Source organism: Jaculus jaculus, chromosome 6 (genome assembly GCF_020740685.1).
Source record: "Jaculus jaculus isolate mJacJac1 chromosome 6, mJacJac1.mat.Y.cur, whole genome shotgun sequence".
NCBI lineage: Eukaryota > Metazoa > Chordata > Mammalia > Rodentia > Dipodidae > Jaculus > Jaculus jaculus.
Genome location: NC_059107.1, coordinates 118,815,695 through 118,837,701, shown reverse-complemented (window position 1 = coordinate 118,837,701; position 22,007 = coordinate 118,815,695). Strand labels below are relative to the sequence as shown.

Sequence of the window (22,007 nt, the reverse complement as noted above, 5' to 3'; positions counted from 1 at the left end):
TAAATCCATTCTATCAGGCTGGAGGGATATCTTAGTGGTTAAAGAGTTGGCCTGCAAAGCCAAAGGACCCAGGTTTGATTCCCCAGGACCCACTTTAGCCAGATGCACAAGGGGGCACATGTGTATGGAGTTCCTTTGCAGTGGCTGGAGCCCCGGCAAGCCCATTCTCGCTCTCTCTCTCCCTCTTTTTCTGTCAAAGAAATAAATAAATAAACAAATAAAAATAAAATATTTAAATAAATTTATTCTATCAGTCAGAGTGTTATTTAATCATAAAGCAGAAGTTTTCTGTGACATCAAATGACATTTTTCTATGTTTTTGTCTTTTAAATAAATATCTTCAATAATCAAGTGTTTACAGTGCTGTTTAATTCAAGTGAACAGAATGTTCTGTCACCACTAACTTTGCCACTAAAATAAATGATCAAAACACCAACTTTTATGAAATTAGGTATCATTTCTTAAAAAAGAAATCAGAAATTGAGTTATAGGGAAAAGCAATAAGGATCCTAATTAAATTGCTATGGGGTAAAAGAGAAAATGTCCCCTGCTATGGGGAATTGTGGCACATGCTGTTTTAGTATCTCCCATACTCAGTTAAACTGAGCTTCTCATATCACCTATGCTCGTGTACATAGCTGTGACATATGTACATATGTATTCTTTGATTTACATGGCATGGAGGAATGCACATATATATGTAAATATACCTATGTGGTTCTATATATACTGAAGAACCTGGTTGTACAATGTGACTGTGGCTGACTCCCTGGTTCCTTTTGTGTATTCTTTCTTGGCTCAGCCTATCTCCCCTACCTGGCCACGTCTGTCAGCTTGACATGATGCTCACTCTTAGCCACTTTGCATGATGAACTTTGCAGAGTTCCTCAAGATGAAATCTCTCTTCACCACTCCACACTCTCTACCTTCGCTGATTCAGTTGTTACCTGAATTTATATTAGTGCTATAATTAGCTCTTTCTCTATGAGAAATACCATCTTTGCCAGTATACCTTTAATCCCAGCCCTCAGAAGGCAGAGAGGTAGGAGGGTCATTGTGAGTTTGAGGCCAGCCTGAAACTACATAGTTGATTCCAGGTCAGCCTGGGCCAGGTGAGACCCTACTCATAAAAACAAACAAAAAAAAAAAAAAATTGGGGGCTGGAGAGATGATTCAGTGGTCAAGGCACTTATTTACAAAGCCTAATGATTACTAGAGTTCTATTCCCCACATAAAAGTCAGATGCACAAAGTGTTACATGCATCTGGAGTTTGTTTGCAGTGGCTGGAGGCCCTGGCATGCCTATTCTCTCTGTTTCTCTTCCATCTCTCTGCTCAAAAACAAATAAATAAAAATCTTTTTTTTCAAAAAGAAGCCAGGCATGGTGGCGCACACCTTTAATCCCAGCACTTGATAGGATCACCTTGAGTTCGAGGCCACCCTGAGACTACATATTGAATTCCAGGTTAACCTGGGCTAGAGTGAAACCTTACCTTTAAAAAAAAAAAAATTAAAAATAAAAAGAAATGGTGTCTTGGTGTCCTTCACCACTTGTCTGTAGCACGTAGAGCAGAAACCTGATCTTTCCGACTCTAGTTAAATAAATTGCTGGATGAAGAGATGAGCACTCCATCTTCAACTATTTTATAATGTTGTATATATTTTAATCACTGTGACAACAGAAAAATATATCTTCACTTATATATACATCTATAATATATTATGTACATGTATATATACATGGGCCAAATAAATAAATATTATATATTTTTGGGGGGGTGGAGACTCTGATATAGGGTCTTGCCCTAGCCCAGACTGACCTAGCATTCACTAAATATTCTCAGGTTGGCCTTGAACTTACATTGATCCTCTTACCTCTGCCTCCTGAATGCAGATAATAGTAATAATAGTACCTGGCTTTAATAAATATTTTGACTCTATCAACAATTTAAAATATTTTCTAACCTAATTATTAAAAAAATTCTAACCTTAGTTATAGTGGCAGGAAACATATGTTAAATATATGTTTGTGGAATACATGAATGAGTAAAGAAGCAAATGAAGACTTCAAGTTAAAAAATATGCTTCAAAATAAAATAACACTTATTATTATTGTTAGTTTTTGGTGCTAGGAATGAATTCATGGCATTCTGCTTGCTATGTAAATTTGTTTTGGTCTTTTGAGGTAGGGTCTCGTTCTAGCCCAGGCTGATCTGGAATTCACTTTGGAGTCTCAGGGTGGCCTTGAACTCATGGCAATCCTCCTACCTCTGCCTCCCGAGTGCTGGGATTAAAGGGGTGCGCCACCATGCCCGGCAAAATTTTTAATGTTTTATTTATTTAAGAGATAGAAAGAGAAAATGAATATATGCTATATATATTTTTATTTTACTGAAATCGGAATAGAACATTAGGGATGCTTTTATTATGGGGAGAATGATAACTCTCTGAAGAGAAAGACATGCTTACTTTGATTTGAATATTATATAGTATATACAGCATTACAATGTCACAACATTCCCTGTAAATGCGTATATGTATTATTTTAAATGTTAGTTACTAATGAAGAACAAAAAGGGATTCTAATAAAATATCAGAATGACATAGACTGCTTCTAGTTGTTTGGGGAGCCATATTTAGCAAATATTGAAATAGATGTACTAAGGATAAGTGACAAGAATAAACAAATATGTCTTGATGGTATTTTCTTAAATATCTATTTGTGGGATGCATAGGAGTAGTTGGGCCATAGATTCTTTCAATATCTTTGGTACCCTCTTAGAGTTTGGATTTGTTTTTTTCAAGGTTTGATTTCCCTCTAGTCTAGGCTGACCTGAAATTCACTATGTAATCTCAGGGTGGCCTTGAACTCATGGTGATCTTCCTACCTCTGCCTACCAAGTGCTGGGATTAAAGGTGCAAGCCACCATGCCCAGCATGGTTTAGTTTTAAATTTTCTTGTGGTTTTCAGCTTATCTTTGCTTTTCTTTTTGTATATAAGTAATAAATAGATAAATTTTATGGTATGTGAAGAAGAAATGGAGTGATTCCATTATATTCATTGAGCTCAGTATTTTCTTTTTTCTTTTTTCTTCTTTTTTTTTTTTTGGTTTTTCAAGGTAGGGTCTCATTCTGGCTCAGGCTGACCTGAAATTCACTTTGTAGTCTCAGGGTGGGCTCGAACTCTCAGCAATCCTCCTACCTCGGCCTCCCTAGTGCTGGGATTAAAGGTGTGCGCCACCATGCCCGGCTGAGCTCACTATTTTCTGAAGGAGATGGGGGTGAGACAGGGTCTCATGTAGCCCAGGCTGGGCTCAAGCTTGTTATGTAGCCAAGAGGGTTATTTTGAACATCGGCTCCTCCTGTCTCCACCTCCCAAGTGTTGGAATTCTACTTGTGCACCACCACACCCAGTTTGTTATGCCGTGCTGGGGACTAAACCCAGGTCCTGGTGCGCGATAGGCAAGTACTCTACCCTCTCAGCTACATCTGCAGCTATGAGCTTACTAGTTTGATGCCCTCAAAATATACTTGTAATTGTACTCTAAACTGTCTTTGAGCTGGACATGTAGATTTTTATATTTTGAAGGGAGCTGGTTTTGAAAAAATACTGCATTTAGAAAAAAAATGTTTGTGGAAATAGAACTGGATTAGGCTTCACTTCTAATTTGTATGTCTGACACTTGGGAAGTTGCCACCTATTATTATTATTATTATTAATATTATTATTTATAAGTTTTCCATGAGAGAAAGAGAATTGGCATGTCATGCCCTTTAGCCACTGAATTCGAACTCTAGATGCAATGGCCATTTTGTGTGCGTGCATGACCTTGTGCACATGTGTCACCTTGTGCATCTGGCTTACGTGGGTTCTGGGGAGTCAAACCTGGGTCCTTAGGATCTACAGGCAGGAACCTTAACGGCTAAACCATCTCTCTAGTCTATTAAGGCTTTTTTTGTGTGTGTGTGATGTAGGGTCTCACTCTAGCCCAGGCTAACCTGGATCTCCTTCTGTAGTCCCAGACTGGTCCTGAACTCATGGTAATCCTCATACCTCTGCCTCTCAAGTGCCTGGCACATATTATTATTATTCGAATGGAATCTTCAAAGTATCTGAAACCAACCCACCTCTTTATAGATGGGGAATTGATGTCCAAACATATTGTGAAAAGAGCTAAGATTTAAAAGAAATGACAGTGGGAGCGTGGCATGGTAACGTGAGCCTTTAATCCCAGCACTTGGGAGGCAGAGGTAGGAGAGCTGTGAGTTTGAGGCCAGCCTGAGACTACATATTGAATTCCAGGCCATCCTGGGCTAGAGCAAGACCATACCTTAAAAAAAGAAAAAAATGACGGTGGGCTACAGATTCGAGTACATCTATCTACACATTGTAATCTAGATGCACAAATGTTCTAATATTTTGAAATAACATCTGTAACTATGTTTGGCATCTAAGTACCTGCAGTGTTTTTAGGTGATTGCAATTATACCGTATATTGCAACATATTTTAAAGATTTTTTTTTTATTATTAATTCTCAAACATTTACCTGGGCTCTGGGCATGCAGTCATTGCTCCATGGAATGTGTTCAAAGAAGGCAATTAAGTGAAGAATGGAGGAAGGGCTACGGATCCGTGCCGGGCTTTGGCACTCTCCCTGTGCGGGACAGTCCATTCCTTATCCGGGCCAGGGTTTGGGACACCTCGGAGCCAAGCTTTTGGTGACCAGAAAAGCTGCAGAAAACCGCTGTGTTCCCCTTGGACTTTGGGGTGAGTTTGCTGCCCAGTGGTTTCTGGGGGTGGGAGCGTGGGCTTGTCAGGCGGCAGACGCGTCCTGAGGAAGGGGTGGTGTGGAAGGAGCGGGACGTGGACTGAAGGCCTTTATTTCCCCAGAGGAGCCAGGAAGCATTTAAACAGCCTAGGGTGGAGGCAGCAGTTGCCTGGCAACCAGAGACGCTGGGACTTAAATTGTGGTTGCTGGAAAATGACCTGGGCTGCCTTTCTTAGGAAGCTGTGTGAAGAATGTCTGGGTGAAATCACCCTGGCTCTTTCCTTTTCTCACCATTCTGCTCATCCTGGTCTTTACCGAGTTGACATTGTTATATCAAGTCAGGTTAGCTGGACCTAGGGTCCCTAGCCTGCACATGAATCCTGTATCTGAAGTGATTGGGGAATTCCTTATGGTGTTTCCAGATACTTTGAACTGTAACTTAGTTGCAGGGAGCGGATTATAATGTGAGAATATGAAGTTCATACTGCTTTGTATAAAGTAGGAATTACCTTTCATTCAATCTCATGCCCCTGAGTCTGGTTTCACCAGGAAACTAAGATGGACTTAATAACTGTTTCTCATGGAACTTAAATACTAAAATGTATTCACAGATCTTTTTTTTCTCTCCTTGTGTATCAATGAGTTAGATCCATTTATTCCGTTATGTGCTGATTTGGTATAAACAGATTAACAGTCACTAATTTTACTCATGTCCTGTTATAAAGACTTCATGAAACTCTTACTACATTGGAACATAGCATTTGAAATAACCTAGATCTGTGTTCCTGGGCTGTGATAAATCACACATACTTGGCTCTAGAATAAGTACCTTTTATTTCCTCTGAGGAGAAGAGAGGCCAGAGCTCCCCCCCACCCACCCAATTAACACTACCCAGGAGGGAAATAACAACTGGAGTTGGCAATGAAGTTTGTTAAGGAAATGATGACCATGGGAAGTGAGTTCAGTTCTTTCTGGTAACAACAAAGATGTTTATTAGTCCATAATATTTACTACATGCCAACAATAACATTTTATGTTTGCAGCAGCTTGAGTGGGGATAGAGTTCATTCAGAACTGCCCTTACCGTCGATCAATCCATTGCTTGTGGATGTTCAGTGCTTTGGGACCAAGACAACCTTTGGCATGCAACTCTTACAGCCATTCGATTGAAATGCGTATCTTGGGTCAAGGAGTTTAGGTTTTTGGCGTATTTTAGTCCGTATAGCAGATTCCCTTCTAGTGCTGATGTTATGTGACTAGTGAAAGCACAGTGCTGGGGAGAGGCCTGAGCTTGTGTATGAACTAAGACTCTTCATTAACTGGCAAACAACTGGGTAGTGTAAGATTCATTTTTCTGGGCGTCAACTTACAAAGTGTAGTAATAGTCAGAAGGTGGAAGCACTGCTCAAATCTTAAGTTTCCCTAACAGGGTATTGCTGGCATTCTACAGTTTCCAGAGTGTTCCATGGCTGATGACACATCCCTTTGAATACTTCTACTATATCTGAAGGAATCAGTTTATGCGATGCGAGTCTGAATTAACACATATCTGGATTGACTCAACTCATTTATTTTCTAGGCTTTCTGCTGAGTTCTGCATTTCAGAGTAAGCAAAACCAGGAGTATTTAGCTTTATGAGGCCCTCACTCTCACTGAAGAATAATTGGTGCAATTCAGTGCTATAAGTATTTTAGCTGGTTGTTTCTTGATGGAATCTATATGTTGGCCTTGTGTCTGCTATAATTAGATGCAGAAAATGGAAACTAACAGAAAAGTATGTTCAAAATGTATACAGACATTTAGTGATGCATTAATTTATTTAGTGACTAAATGAGTATTGATAGAGGACCTGTGCTATATCAAGGGCAGGAGACAGCAACATTTATGCTTGAAATGGTTCCCTGGAAAAGAGAAGAACTAAGTACAGTGAAGAGTGGTGACTGTCATGGCTGCAGAGCTACAGAGACTAGGAGGACCTGGGCATTTGAGGGTTTATATCATACTTTTAAAATCATTTTCAAACAAAGATTAATGATTTACAATGGCATGTAGTGATGTGAAATAGCTATTGAAGTTACCAAAGCATAAAACTGGGAAGCTGGTGTGGATGTGGAGAAAACCACCATTTCCTCCACATCCCTGTCATAACATGGGCTTGTTGGCTGATAATCATCATGGGAAGCTGATTAACTTGCTGGTGTTGAACTTGGGGCCTTGTGCATGTTAGGCAAGTGCCATGCCACTGAGCTACCTGCTCAACCTGTAATAACAGTAACTTTGTAATGCAATTAAATAGTGGACCTTGGATCTATAACACAATACACACATATATGCACACACCATCTTTGAAAACTTGCTTCTACCTGTTTGAAAGGTAACTCTAAAATAAAGGCCATTTATAGTACCATTAGGAATATTGAAAATGTGATGATTTGTGCTATGTTAGAAATATGTGCTTACTTATGTTTCATAAATCTTGAATTTACTCTCTAAGTAAAATTCCTGGTTTAAGGTAAGGAACTTTTTGAGGCTCTGAGTGGAAAGAACCAAGCAGATAAAATGGAAACGGGCTGGATTATCTTCGAGGCAGTAGTGTGCACTGTACATGAAAAGGGTGTTCATTTTCATAATAATCCAGCTTAGCATTTTATTAGATGATACCTTATCCCACCAGGATGCAAAATGCACTAGCATTCACTTCATGTTACACATTAGGAGCTGGTTCAGAGAGACCAAGTTCTGACCAAGCTTAAATTATGGGTACCAACACATGATGTATCCACACTAAGTATATCCATACTTAATAAAAAAAAAAAATACCTGGGGCTGGAGAGACGGCTTAGTGGTAAGTGCTTGCCTGTGAAGCCTAATGACCCGGATTCGAGGCTTGATTCCCTAGGACCCACGTCAACCAGATGCACAAGGTGGCACATGCATCTCAAGTTCGTTTGCAGTGGCTGGAGGCCCTGGTGCACCCACTCTCTACCTATCTGCCTCTTTATGTCTGTCTGTTGCTCTCAAATAAATACATAAAAACAAACAAATAAACCTGTAGGCTAGAGCTAGGAATGGTAGCGCATGCCTTTCATCCTAGCACTTGGGAGGCAGAGGTAGGAGTTTGAGGCCAGCCTGAGACTACATTGTGAATTGCAGGTAAGGCTGGGCTAGGGTGAGACCCTACCACAATAAAAGCAAATAAAAATAAACATAAAAAACCAACCAACCAAACAAACAAACAAAACCTGTAAAAACTGTAAGCCAGGCGTGGTGGCACATGCCTTTAATCCCAGCACTCAGGAGGCAGAGGTAGGAGGATTGCTATGAGTTCGAGGCCACCCTGAGATTATATAGTGAATTCCAGGTCAGCCTGGGCTAGAGTAAGACCCTACCTTGAAAAACCAACAACAACAACAAAAAAAATACGGGGGCCTAGAACAAAACAGGATTTTATTGTAACTATATACACAATTTTGATGACAGATACATTCATTTGATTTTTATTTAGCTATTATTTGAAAGTTGATTATTTTCCATGTACTTTTCAAACATTTTATGTATATTATACTGATTTGATCATCCATTTTTATAATGATATTTGTATTAGATAAAGAATACTGTTTCTAAAAAGTATTTTGATCAGCCTTCCTTGACAATATCAAAACCCATAATACGTTAAGAAATGAGTGAAGAGATGAATGTAACTCTCATTGTTATAGAGAAGAGGGGCAATTAGATTCTTTATGTTGCTATAAAACATTAGCATAGGCTCAATGATTTTAAACAATGTAAATGTATTCTTTTGTAGTTCTTGAGGTCAGTGTAAAAAATTAGTCTTGAGTTACTAAACCAAAGCTGTTAGCAGATCTGGTTCCTTCTGAAGGCATCAAGGGAGAATCCACTCCTTGTCTCTTGTGCCTCCTGGAAAAGGCTCCTGACTGTCATCTTGAGGAAGATGCTCAGCATCTGTGCTCTTCTCTGATTTGTGCTTCCAGCCTTATGTCTCTGTATCTCCTCTGATGCTCCCAACTGCCTCTTGAAGAGCCCTGAGTCCAACAGATACTGGAAGTTAATTTTTGCAACTTAAAATTCTGAATACTATCTGAAAAGTCTTTTTTTTTTTTTTTTTTTTTTTTTTAAATCAAACCAGGGACATATTTACACAGTTTAAGGATTAAGATGTAGATCACTTAGGGACCCTATTGTTAAGACTCCTGCAGGACATAATGAATTTGCTTCACAAAAGGTTGATTTCAGCTTGATAAAAAGTAATTAAGGGGCTGGGAAGATGGCTTAGCCATTATGGCATTTGCCAGCAAAGGACCAAGGTTTGATTCCTCAATACCATATAAAGCCAGATGCACATGGTTGCTCATGTGCTTGGGTTTCACTTGCTGTGGCTAGAGGTCCATGTGCACCCATTCTCTCTCTCTCAGATAAATAAATAAATAAATAAATAAGTAAATAAATAAATAAATAAATAAATAAATTTAAAACAGTAATTAAGCATTAATCATTCATCACAACCTTTGACCACCATGACTCTCAAATAAATAAATAAATATTACAAATAAAATTAGAATGATCACTTTATATTTATTTTATCTTTTTAAAAGTGTAGCACACTGCATAAGATATACATGAACTTGAATGGATTTAGAGATTAAAGGAGTAGCTGTATCTTCTAGGAGCCAAACTCAGCTGTTCTCTCGAAGAAAGAATCCATTACATGTAAGTTAAGCTATATAATTTTCCTTTTACAGGATGACTTATTCATTTTTTTCCTGAGTCTTAGCTTCTTGTGTGTATGACTATTTACACTCACAAATAGTTAAGATCAGCATTTCCTAGATTTATAGAATGGAACCACCGAAATATTGGTAATTTGTCACCATGTGAGTCTTTCTTTTCTTTTCTTTCTTTCTTTCTTTCTTTCTTTCTTTCTTTCTTTCTCTTTCTTTCTTTTTTCCCCTCTTTCCTTCCTTCCTTTCTACACTTCTTTTTACATACATATACATATACATATACATACATATATACATACATATATATATATATATATATATATATATATATATATATATATATATATATATATGAGTGTGTGGAGTGTGTACATGTGTGTTTGTGTATTCATATGTGTGTGAGCGTGTATGTATGTGTGGATGAGTGTACCTGTGTGTGTGTACATGGAGGCTAGAGGTTGATACCATGTTTTCCTGCATGAAACATTCTCCTCTTTACTTACTGAGATAGAGTCCTTCACTTGAGCCCAGAACTCACAGATTCAGCTAGTCTGGCTAGCCAGCTTGCTCTAGGATCCTGTGACTTCACCTCCAATTACCAGTGGCTGTTGTTTCCCATGCCCGACATTTATGTGGGTGCTGGGCATCTGAACTCCGGACTTCATGCCTGCATGGCGAGTACTTTATCACTGACCTGTCACCCCAGCCCCCATTTTTTTTTTTTAAATTTAAGGTTATTGTTTAATCTACCCGGAACCCCTGCGGCCCAGTTTCCCCAAGCCTGGCTCCTCTTCCTGCCGTGCCCCCCAGGACATAGATTCCATCTCCCCACAACACAGTCTTGGCTAGCTGGGAACACAACCCGTCATGCAGGCCAGCACAGTGCCTGGAGAGGATGGAGCTGGATTCCAGAAGCTGGGACCCTGCCACACATACTCACTCTGCTGGACCCCAGAATTTGTATTCTTTATATTTTGTTTTTGTCTTTTGAGAAGGGATCTTGTGACATACTCCTGGCTGTTCTGGAGGTCTTTATGTAGACCAGGATGGCCGTGAACGTGCTGTGATCCTACTGCCTCTGCCTCCTAAGTGTGGGGTTGTAAGTGCTATCACTCCCCGCCATATAGTCTCTTACTTTCTGTTATAATAAGTGATCCAGATCACTGAACGTATTTTGAATGTAATTTCATATATGTATGTATGTATGTATTGAGAGAGAGAGAAAGGGGGGCCACACACGTGCCCTCTTATGCAGCTGGCTTACATGGGTCCTGGAGAGTTGAACCAGGATCCTTTGGCTTTGCAGGCAAACGCCTCAACTGCTAAGCCATCTCTCCAGCTCTTGAACGTAATTTCTGTGCTTGCCACCAACATTATAAACATAAAGTCATGGTAATGAAGTTCAATAACATTTTAGAGGATTAGCTTTTGGTGGAAGTAACTTCCTCCCCTTTATCTGGATAACTCCACCTCATTCTTCAAAATTTCCTTTAAAATTGCCTTTTGTTTTTGGAACCCTTCCTCAGTTTCCTGGATTTGGGTGTGCACACATGTCACGGTCACTCTCTTGTGGGTATACTTTTCCCATTCTTGTTTGAGGATGTCTCCCCAGCCTACAGTCCTGGGCAGGGGTGCTTCTCTGTCATGCAGATCACTTTATCTGTCGTGTATCCTATGGGAGGGGCTTCCTCAGTATTTTTTTTAATATAGAGATGACCAAGAAAAATTATAATTAGCTTTATTGTATTGGGTCATTGTTTATTTTTAATGTATAAAGCACATTCATAGTTTTTATTTATTTTATTTTTAAAATGAAGCAAGAATGGACTTCCAGATCATGGTCAACCCAGAATTCCTGCCCACTTGAGTAAGCCATATTTCCTCACATTTGAACTATTTGATATGAGAATATTTGTATCTTGATAATTAAGAAAAAAGCAAAATGATATATGTAGCTAAGATTATGAAATACACACAATTGTTTATAAAAGATTTGAAAATTATCATGCAACATTGGAATAAATCTTAGGATAGGATGGTAGGATTATGGGTAATAAATCTTTTGTTTTTATTTTAATATTAATCTCAATTTTTTATGAAAAAAATTAAATTGTTTCTTTGGAAAATTCAATTCTACTATGTCATTTTAAGATTTAAGCTAAATAGCATCATAAAAGTACATATTAATAAAATAGTATAGAATGTTTTTATACAATAATATATTGTGTATGTATAAGTCAGGGTAAATGTATTTACTATAACTAAATGCATTTATTAAAGAAATGTATAACATTTTTCTTGTTTAATCAAAATTATTTAATTGTAAATATACCTGTACTTATAATCTTACCTTCAAAAATGTGACAACCTAATCTTATTAAGAATTTACTTTTCGGGGCTGGAGAGATGGCTTAGTGGTTAAGCGCTTGCTTGTGAAGCCTAAGGACCCTGGTTCGAGGCTTGATTCCCCAGGACCCAGGATAGCTAGATGCATAAGGGGTCGCATGCATCTGGAGTTTGTTTGCAGTGGCTGGAGGCCCAGGAGTGCCCATTCTCTCTCTCTCTGCCTCTATCTCTCTCTGTCTGTCATTCTTAAATAAATAAATAAATATAAACAAAAACATTAAAAAAATAATTTACTTTTCATTTACAATCTTTTATATGTTATACTTTCAAATATTTGAAAAGCATAAAACACATGAGAGTGTGTTTTTTGTATAGTTTCATCTATAAAGCTTCTTTGAAATAAAAATTAAAAACAACAATTTGATAGGCTAATCCACACTATACTAATGTTTTTGTAGATTAAGAAAGAGCAAATCCAAGCTGGGCATGATGGTGCATGCCCTTAGCCCCAGCACTTGGGAGGCAGAAGTAGGAGGATCACTGTGAGGTCAAAGCCAACCTGAGACTACACAGTGAATTCCAGGTCAGCCTGGGCTAGAGTAAGACCCTAGCTTGAAAAATGAAAAACAAAACAAAACAAAAAAGAGCTAATTCAATTTTAACTGTATGGTTCTATGTGATAAATATATGTTCACCTCGACAACATATAGCGGTATAGGCTGGAGAGATGGCTTAGCGATTAAGGCACATGCCTGCGAAGCCTAAAGACCCAGGTTTGATTCTCCAGGTGCCACATAAGCCAAATGCACATGGTGGCATATACATTTGGAGTTTGTTTGCAGTGGCTAGAGGCCCTGGTGTGCCCATTCTTACTCTTTGTCCCCCCACCGTCTCTAATAAATAAATTAATAAAGATTTTTTTTTTTAAAGTATAGAGGTATGTGTAAGTAAAGAATTGCATCGTGCTTAAGTAGTAAATACAGGTATGGAGAATGTAGCCAGGGTGTCTTAACTGTGTCTTAATAAATGTTTAACACCTGATAATATGTGTTGAAAGTTTACTATAAATTTGCAAGTGGAGAGAGAAAGAGAGAGAGACATGAACCGGTGTGCCAGGGCCTCCTGCCTCTGCACATAAACTCCAATTGCATGTGCCACCCTGTGCATCTGTCTCCATATGGGCATTGGGGAAGTGAACCAGGCCAACCAATGTTGGCAGGCCTTGCAAGCAAGTGCATACAACTGCCAAATGATCTCTCTAGCACGTGCTAATAAATATTGAAATTCTTTATTTTAAAGTCCATTTTGTCAGTTGCCCCCCACAGAGAGCTTTCTTTCTTTTTTTTCTTAGAACTTTGAAATAAGCCTATGGTTGCAGTGATCAGCAAAGTTCTAATATGAATGTTGATTGCTGCATTTTTCCTATAAAATTTTACGAAATCAATAGTTTGAATACTAAAATAATATTACTGAGTATTCTTTTGTTCTATTTATCATTTGACAGCTACATATTCAATATGTCTTTAAGATTTAAAAAAAATATTTTATTTTTATTTATTTATTTGACAGAAAGAAGGAGAGAGGGAGAGAGAGAGAGAAAGAATGGGTACACAAACATCTTCAGTCACTGCAAATGAACTCCAGACACATGCTCCACTTTATGCATCTGGCTAACGTGGGTCTTGGAAAATCGAACCTGGGTGGGTCCTTTGGTTGTGCAGGCAAATGCCTTAACCACTAAGCCATTCCTCCATCCCCATCTTTAAGTTTTATCAGCATTATTTATATTTCATCTTCTTTTTATTTTTTATTTTTTTGGTTTTTCGAGGTAGGGTCTCCCTCTAGCCCAGGCTGGCCTGGAATTTACTATGTAATCTCAGGGTGGCCTCATACTCATGGCAATCTTACTATATCTGCCTCCCAAGTGCTGGGATTAAAGGCATGCCCAGCCTCATCTTCTATTTTTTTTTTAAATGTCAGAAGTCAACAAAATAGTAAATCAAATCTTGATTCACAGCATTTGTCAATTTCCATGTCAATAATCTAACTATGGCTGATTTCAAGCTGTCTGTGTAAAATCAACAAGTACAGATTGGAAAGGGAGATTCCAGTACAGATCTACCAGGTCTACTTCTGTCATACTCATTCCACAACATATCAAATACATAAACGCTAAAGCATGTACAATAGCAAAGTTCAGTGACATTAGGAAATGGTGAACTTTGTGTACATATTATTTTTTAATCTTAGTACCATTTGTTTAATTGTGAACTTGTATACCTTTATTTTTTAAAATGGCTGTGTTTAATAAGAAACTTTAAAAATTACTGGGCTTAAACAAAAAAATATGATACCAAACCATTGGCTTTAGTGTATCATTTTATAACATGCCATAACATATATGATTTTCACTTATTAATTCTCAATGAAAAAGTTATGAGATGTATAGATTATTTCTTTCAGGGTCCCACCACTTGATTTGGGAAGCCTTGTTGACTCTGATGAGGAGGTAATGTTTACTTTTTTAATGTAATTAACATTTACTATACTAGTATATTATACATATAGCTTATACTAAATATCATTATGTTATTTTTTAGGATGATTTTTCACATGCTCCAATTAGTACAGTACCTATTCATTTTGACCCACCAAAGCTGTCTCCTGCTCTTGGTTGGGCTGTACCATGTTACAAAACATATATGCAGCATCATCTCAGTGAAGTGGTTAGTATCTCTTTGTTTATCATTAGCATTAAGAATTATGGTGTACATTATTAGTACTGTACTTAGTTCAGAAATTTCACTTTGTCTGTCTTCTGTTCAGTTTAAGTATTATATGAACATCTCCCTCAATAGTGGTGATAGAATAATTTTGGTTTGCTTTATAGTTTTTCACATATTGATTGTATTTTAAATATCTCATATAAAACTGATAAAAATCAATGCATATCCAGGTATATATTCTAGATATTTGAAACAAAATTTCAAAATATTAGATCTTTTTCTTTTCTTTGTGTTTTTTTTTTTTTTTTTTTTGGCTTTTCGAGGTAGGGTCTACTCTGGCCCAGGCTGATCTGGAATTACCTATATAGTCTCAGGGTGGCCTCGAACTCATGGCAATCCTCCTACCTCTGCCTCCCGAGTGCTGGGATTAAAGGTGTGCGCCACCACACCCGGCTGTTTAGATCATTTCTTTACTAGTTTGATAACAGAAGATTTCTTTCTTGTAAATGTCAGAAGAGTGACTTCTTAGAAAGTAGTTCCCACTTTTAAAGTCCTAGAATACAATGGAGTAGGGAAAATAGCTATACTAATTCAAGATTTCTTCTTGAACATGTTTATATGTTAAACAATATATGGTGAGCACATGTTCTAACTATTGTTAGCCTGTGAGTAATGTTTACTTTTCTGTTTTTTATCTTTGTCTCATAGCTGTTTCTATATATATGTGTTCTGAGTATCTTTTCTAGAAAATTATATGAACAATATCTAAGTCTTGGTTGTAAGTGTAGCTCATTGGTCAAGTATTTGTATAACATGCACATGGCCCTGGATTTACATCTCCAGCCACACAATAATAATACGACCCAAGTCTATATGTGCGTATATGGTACATGCTTTGAAGCTCTGTCATATTATTCTTATCTGTTAGACATGAATACTCTCAACACTTCTCAAAGGTTATATGGTACTTATGTATTTCTTTCATAGTATTCATTCTTGTCTGCATCAATATGTATGCCCCTTCACCCTATTAATACTCATTCCCATCAAAATTTGGCAGGGAACCAAAAAAATGCCAGAAGATAGAAAATAACAATAATTCAGAAATCGTAACCAGGGCTTCTCAGTGTTGTTGAGCTCCAATTCCCATAATTGACATTAAGGTTATGAGACAGAAAAGAATCAAACCTTCTTAAAGCTTGTAAAAAGTAAGAAAAGATAATTTTTCTTCAAATTGTTTTAGAACCAGGACTGACCTCCAGCTGAGAACAATTGCTTCCATTTAAAGCCAAGTACCCATGTCAAGCAGTTCTGTCTGCTCTTACTGGTCATATATGCTCTACCAGATAAAGGTTTCAAATATAACCTTGTCGGGCACTGCCAGGCACAGGCTGGAGCCTTCAAAAGACAAGTCTGAGCTGCCAGCCCTGGCTAAGGATGCCTGGGGCTACAGGAGGCCACTTTCTCTCCAAGCCTGGCACACCTGAACTTAGGCTTTGTACATAGCCCTGTGGCCTTTGGCCAGTTGCCTAGGAATCTCCCTATCAGCCAGAAGCCTTCACTCAGCCCATCCCCCTAAGACCCTCTTCCCACTGCTATGTAGATTAACTGACTCCCTCCCTACCTGATGGAATGAACATCCTTAGTCATCGGCTAGCGACCTTTGAACACACAAATCCCCTTAGAACCCTCTTCCTGCTCTCAACTGCTTATAAACCCATTTCCCTGACAAATGAAACGAGCTGCAGACTGCCTCCTGAAAGTGGTTCTTTCATTGCGCTTATGGCCACTCAAGACCCTGCTCTCTGTGGTTGCCTGGACTCTTTTGGGGAACCACACCAAGGATCCAGGGACCCACATAACCTTCGTGGAGATCTCCTTTAGACATACTTCTAAGCTAAATGGTAAAGGTGCTAATTCTTTTAAGCTTACTTTTTCTTTTACCTTTAAAAGCAGGATATAATACCTGAAGATTTACCAGCACCATCAGGCAAATATAAGCTCAAATATCAGCAATATGAAACTGACATGAAAGAGGGATATAAACAGTACATTCAGAGAAATGCTGAAAAGGCAAAATCAATCAGTATACATGAGTCTTCAAGAAAACAGACTAATGAAAAGGTAAACTTTTAATAAAATTTAAAGCATACAGTGCATATGACATAGAAATGTTTTTTCTGTTAATTATGGTAAGAATAATAGTGAACACTTATTTTAGTGGGCCAGGGAATACTTAAAGTCTTGTAATTTGGGCTGGAGAGATGGCTTAGCAGTTAAGTGCTTGCCTGTGAAGCCTAAGGACCCCGGTTCGAGGCTCGGTTCCCCAGGTCCCACGTTAGCCAGATGCACAAGGGGCGCACGCGTCTGGAGTTCGTTTGCAGAGGTTGGAAGCCCTGGCGCACCCATTCTCTCTCTCTCCCTCTACCTGTCTTTCTCTCTGTGTCTGTCGCTCTCAAATAAATAAATAAATAATTTTTTAAAAAGTCTTGTAATTTATCAAGTAGTTTACACTTCACAACAAACCCAGAAGTTTGTTATCTGGGTTTTCATATGGAAAACTTTATCCCTGTGTCCTAGTCATCTTTTATATTTTATTTTTATTTATGAAAGGGAGAGAGAGAGAAAGAGAGAGAGAGAGAGAGAATAATATGGATGTCCCATAGCCTCTAGCCACTGCAAACGAAATCCAGACTCATGCACCACCTTGTGCATCTGTCTTTATTTCTTTATTTTTTTAATTTATTTATTTTTTTTGTTTTTCGAGGTAGGGTCTCACTCTAGCCCAGGCTGACCTGGAATTCACTATGGAGTCTCAGGGTGGCCTTGAACTCACAGCGATCCTCCTACCTCTGCCTCCCGAGTGCTGGGATTAAAGGCGTGTGCCACCACGCCCGGCGATGTCTTTATTTTTAAAAAACTTATTTCATACATACATTATAACAGGTTATACACTTTATAGCTTTGCCCCAACTCCTACTAACCTGGGGCCCCTCCTTAGTGGGGTTATGGTAGTCACTGTGGGGTCATGAGGCCTCAGTCATTCCCTGTGGGATAGCAGGGGGACCATGCCTCAGGATATCCCTTACTCGCTCTGTGGTTGTTGCACTCTTTCCACTCCGTCTTCCTCAGTGTTCTCTGAGTATGGCGGGCCTGTTGGCAGTTTGATTTAGTGTTGAGGTCTCTGTATCCTCTGAATTTCTGCTTTCATAGGTTTTGACACTCAAAGCAGGTGATGGATCTCTTGTTGCTCAGTTGCTTTGCTACTGGAAATGCAAACTTTGTTTGTGCATATGGGTATGTGCACATGTGCACGTGTGCATGTGTTTTGTTTTGAGGCAGTGTCTCAGTCTAGCTCAGGTGGACCTGGAACTCATTCTGTAGCCTAGGCTGCCCTTGAACTCATGACAATCTATCTGTCTCAGCCTTGTGAATGTTGAGATTAAAGGCAGAAACTATGATACCTAGTGTGTGTGTGTGTGTGTGTTTGTGTGTGTATTTGATAATGAAAAACCTTAAAATAAAGAAAATATGAAAATTATTTTAGCATTCACTTGGAAGAGGCAAGCAGTCAAGAGAAACTTTTTTACTTAATACAAAGTCATATTTTAGATCAACTTTGTGTTACAAAGTAGATGTGACCATGACATGTTTGAGGAGTACATGTGGTCAAAGGAGAAGGAAGACCTGGGAGAGATGGTAAGAACTTGCTTCTAGAGCTGAGAAGATCCTAGGAAGCCCATGGGCCAGGTGAAGACTTCCATTTTTAACTTGGAGTAGAGTTTCATATGTAGGCAACATGTGATGATGATGGATGGTCTCAAGTGGTCAATTGCAACAGACTTCATAACTGATGTTGACTGTTGCAATTATTATACATGATTTGCATAGACCAAATCATCATGCTGTGTACATTGAATATATGCATTTTCTGTTTATGAAGCTTCCATTTGCTAGAATTAGGGAAAGACTAAATTGGAAGTCTGTTTTGGGAAGGTCCATGTGATAAACCACATAGAAATTACACTATTTCCTTTTGTGAAATGTTCAAAGCAAAGTGAAGTATAAGTTCTCTTGGAAAAAAATTAACCTAAACATATTACAGAGCTTTTTTTATACTTTAATTATTAAATTAATTTCTTTAATTTATCTTAGTATTATCAAAATTTTTCTTTTTTTAAAATTATTTATTTATTTATTTGAGAGTGACAGACACAGAGAGAAAGACAGGTAGAGGGAGAGAGAGAATGGGTGTGCCAGGGCTTCCAGCCTCTGCAAACGAACTCCAGACGCGTGCGCCCCCTTGTGCATCTGGCTAACGTGGGACCTGGGGAACCGAGCCTCGAACCAGGGTCCTTAGGGTTCACAGGCAAGCGCTTAACCGCTAAGCCATCTCTCCAGCCCTCAAAATGTTTCTTGATGCTTGTTTACATAATTTTTTTTATAAAAAGGACAATATTAATAGGTAGGTAAAAAGATAAAATTATAAAGTATTCTCATACACTGATTTATAACCAACAAAATCATTTTTGGCCCCAGGGTTACAACTATGACAAAGTTCCTGCCCTCAAGGAACTTAAAGTAGAAGATGCAATCCTTAAATCATAAGCAAATACATGATAGAATTTCATCTAGTGACTAAAGATCATGGACTCAGGGAGAGTATGAAGATAATGTGTGACCGTTCATGGAAGGTCAAAAGTAAGAAGATGTCCTAAAAGAAAAAAACCTTTGAAACCTGTTGTTTCTGACAAGTTGCTATCATATTGGGACTTTTATTTTTCGGTCACTCTATTTCTAAACATAGAAAGTTTTCATGTCAAATAATTTATGTTTTATTTATTATTTATTTATTTGAGAGAGAGAGAGAGAGAAGGAATGAGTGCACCAGGTCTCCTGCCATTGAAAACAAACACCAGATGCATGTGCCCTTGTGCATGTGGCTTACAAGGGTCTTGGGAAATTGAACCTGGGTCCTTAGGCTTTGCAGGCAATTGCCTTACCACTAAGCCATATTTATAGCCCTGGCGTCAAACATTTTATGATTCCAAGAATACTTTGGTTTTTAGTACTTGTTAATTTAATTCTCTGTGTAATAGACATATCTACCTTAATTAACTTTATAAAGACTCAATATAGACAACAATAATTATGATAGTTCCTATCTTTTAATTAATGTTTACTGTATGTTGGGTAATTTTTTAGTGAATGTTAAACATGTATCATCTCATTTATCTTGTTTTTTTGCACAGTGGTTGCATTTTATGACTAAATAGGAACACTAAAGTCATTCAGACATAAAAAATGAAAGAACAGCATTCAAAAATAGGCTTATACTCTTTAGTTTCATCCAAATAATTATTGAAATATTTATCGCTTATCTGTCTATCCTATTTAAAAGTTATTGATTTCTGTGTGTGTGTGTGTGTGAGTGTGTGCTGCAGTGCATGTGTGGAGGTCAGCAGACAACTTAGAAGTGTCTCTGCTCTACCTTCTTTGATATAGGGTCTCTAGCCATTGCAAACAAACTGCCAAACTGCAAATGAACATCAGACTAGCTGGCCCAGTTTAGGATTTTCCTTGCTTCTCTCCCATTGCCATTGTTACAGACACTTTGGGATCACAGATGCATGTGCCATACTGTATCCAGATTTAAGTGGGTTCTGGGGAATTGACCCTGGTCTGGAAGATTTTACAAACAAGTACCTTTAATTGCTGAATGATTGCCCAAGACCTGGTTCCTTGTTTTGATAAAAACAAGACTTGTACGGCTGGAGAGATGGTTTAGTGCTTAAGCACTTGCCTGTGAAGCCTAAGGACCCAGGTTCAAGGCTTGATTCCCCAGGACCCACGTTAGCCAGATGCACAAGGGGGCGCACGTGTCTGGAGTTAATTTGCAGTGGCTGGAGGCCCTGGAACGCCCATTCTCTCTCTCTCTGCCTCTTTCTCTCTCTGTCACTCTCAAATAAATAAAAATAAAAATAACAAACAACAACAACAACAAAACAGGTCTTGTAAATCTGTGTATAATGACTGACTTACTATTTTCATGTGATAGTGTGATCAAGCTGAGGAAGCCAGCATGGATGACCTCATGACTTTGGATAGGAAAGCCCTCTTACAGCAAGCTTATGCAGAAAACCCTTCCCACAAACTACACTGTGCGCAGAAATCCGAGGCAGTAAGTCATCAAGATAATTTATCCTTCATGATATTATCGACTTGCGGTTGATTAAATAATTACAACAATTGAGTACTGACTAAGATGAATATTCATTAAGCTAAAAATTGAATCCTAAGTTTGTAGAAAGGATTAATTTGTATTTGATATACTTTCTGTGCAAAAAGTGTCTTGAATCGTTGGGAGCTTGTCAAAGTTAGTTTATACTGTTTAAAATGATAATTGACCACATCCGCTCTCCTCTACACAAAGTAGTCTGGTTAGATATTGAAACTGATAGTATATTAACAAAACTCCAGAGTTTCAATATTAACATAGTTTTTCAATACCAGTTATGTTGACGACTATTGCTTAGACCAGTTCCATCACACATAGATAATCACAGCATCCCTCTCATTTTCTGAGGAAGGGGAGTAAGCTGCTTGAAGGTGGAAACCACTGTGCCCCCCTCATGACCCATGGGAATTCATACTGTAGTCATTTCATAAAGGATGGTGAAATACAATGTGACAGCAGTGTGCTGTTGAATGTCCCAAGATGCAACTTGTTACATGTCTTCCTGAAGAAACACATACATATAATTTTTCTGTGCCTTATCATTCAGGTCTTTATGCTTAATTAACTAAGGAGTATTTGTCAAAGTCATCATAAAAATGAGAAAGGTGGGCTGGAGAGATGGCTTAGTGGTTAAGTGCTTGCCTGTGAAGCCTAAGGACCCCAGTTTGAGGCTCAATTCCCCAGGACCCACGTTAGCCAGATGCACAAGGGGGCCCACGTGTCTGGAGTTCGTTTGCAGTGGCTGAAAGCCCTAGTGCCCCATTCTCTCTCTCTCCCCCCATCTTTCTCTCTCTGTCTGTCGCTCTCAAATAAATAAACAAAAAAAAAAGTTTAAAGAAAAGATGGAAGATTCAAAAAAAAAAAATGAGAAAGGTACTTGTGAGGCAAAATGGCGTTCCATATAGGGGTTCCTGAAGTTATATTTAAAACAACTCCTACCAAATCAGATATCCAGAGACCCAGAGGCTCCCAACACCTCATCACTGAAGTAGACCCAAAATGAACCCAACATAGCTCAGGGAAATTTTGTGGAATTGGGGACAGAAAGAATGTCAGAGCCACATGTTGGGTCATGATATGCAGAGACATTTCTCCTACCTGTAACTGTGGGCTAACTCCACAATGCACGACCCATATACCTCAACAAGGAGGGGCCAGGGCGAAGGGGTAGGTGGTACCAACTT

General features: G+C 38.5%; 1 protein-coding gene across 5 annotated transcripts in view; it reads left to right on the top strand.

Moving 5' to 3' along the window:
• Nucleotides 1-4,729: 4,729 nt before the first annotated feature.
• Caps2 (calcyphosine 2) overlaps nucleotides 4,730-22,007 on the top strand; it is a 46,082-nt gene continuing 28,804 nt past the window's right edge. For 2 of the 5 annotated variants that reach the window (XM_045152923.1, XM_045152927.1), the window contains exons 1-7: nucleotides 4,730-4,769; nucleotides 9,385-9,499; nucleotides 11,331-11,380; nucleotides 14,323-14,368; nucleotides 14,460-14,585; nucleotides 16,539-16,709; nucleotides 20,644-20,766. In XM_045152923.1, coding sequence (XP_045008858.1) covers nucleotides 9,419-9,499; nucleotides 11,331-11,380; nucleotides 14,323-14,368; nucleotides 14,460-14,585; nucleotides 16,539-16,709; nucleotides 20,644-20,766 — 597 coding nt within the window. In that variant the 5' untranslated portion in view covers nucleotides 4,730-4,769; nucleotides 9,385-9,418. The remainder of the gene's footprint in view (nucleotides 4,770-9,384; nucleotides 9,500-11,330; nucleotides 11,381-14,322; nucleotides 14,369-14,459; nucleotides 14,586-16,538; nucleotides 16,710-20,643; nucleotides 20,767-22,007) is intronic. The other 3 variants (XM_045152926.1, XM_045152925.1, XM_045152924.1) reach the window with 3 other exon arrangements.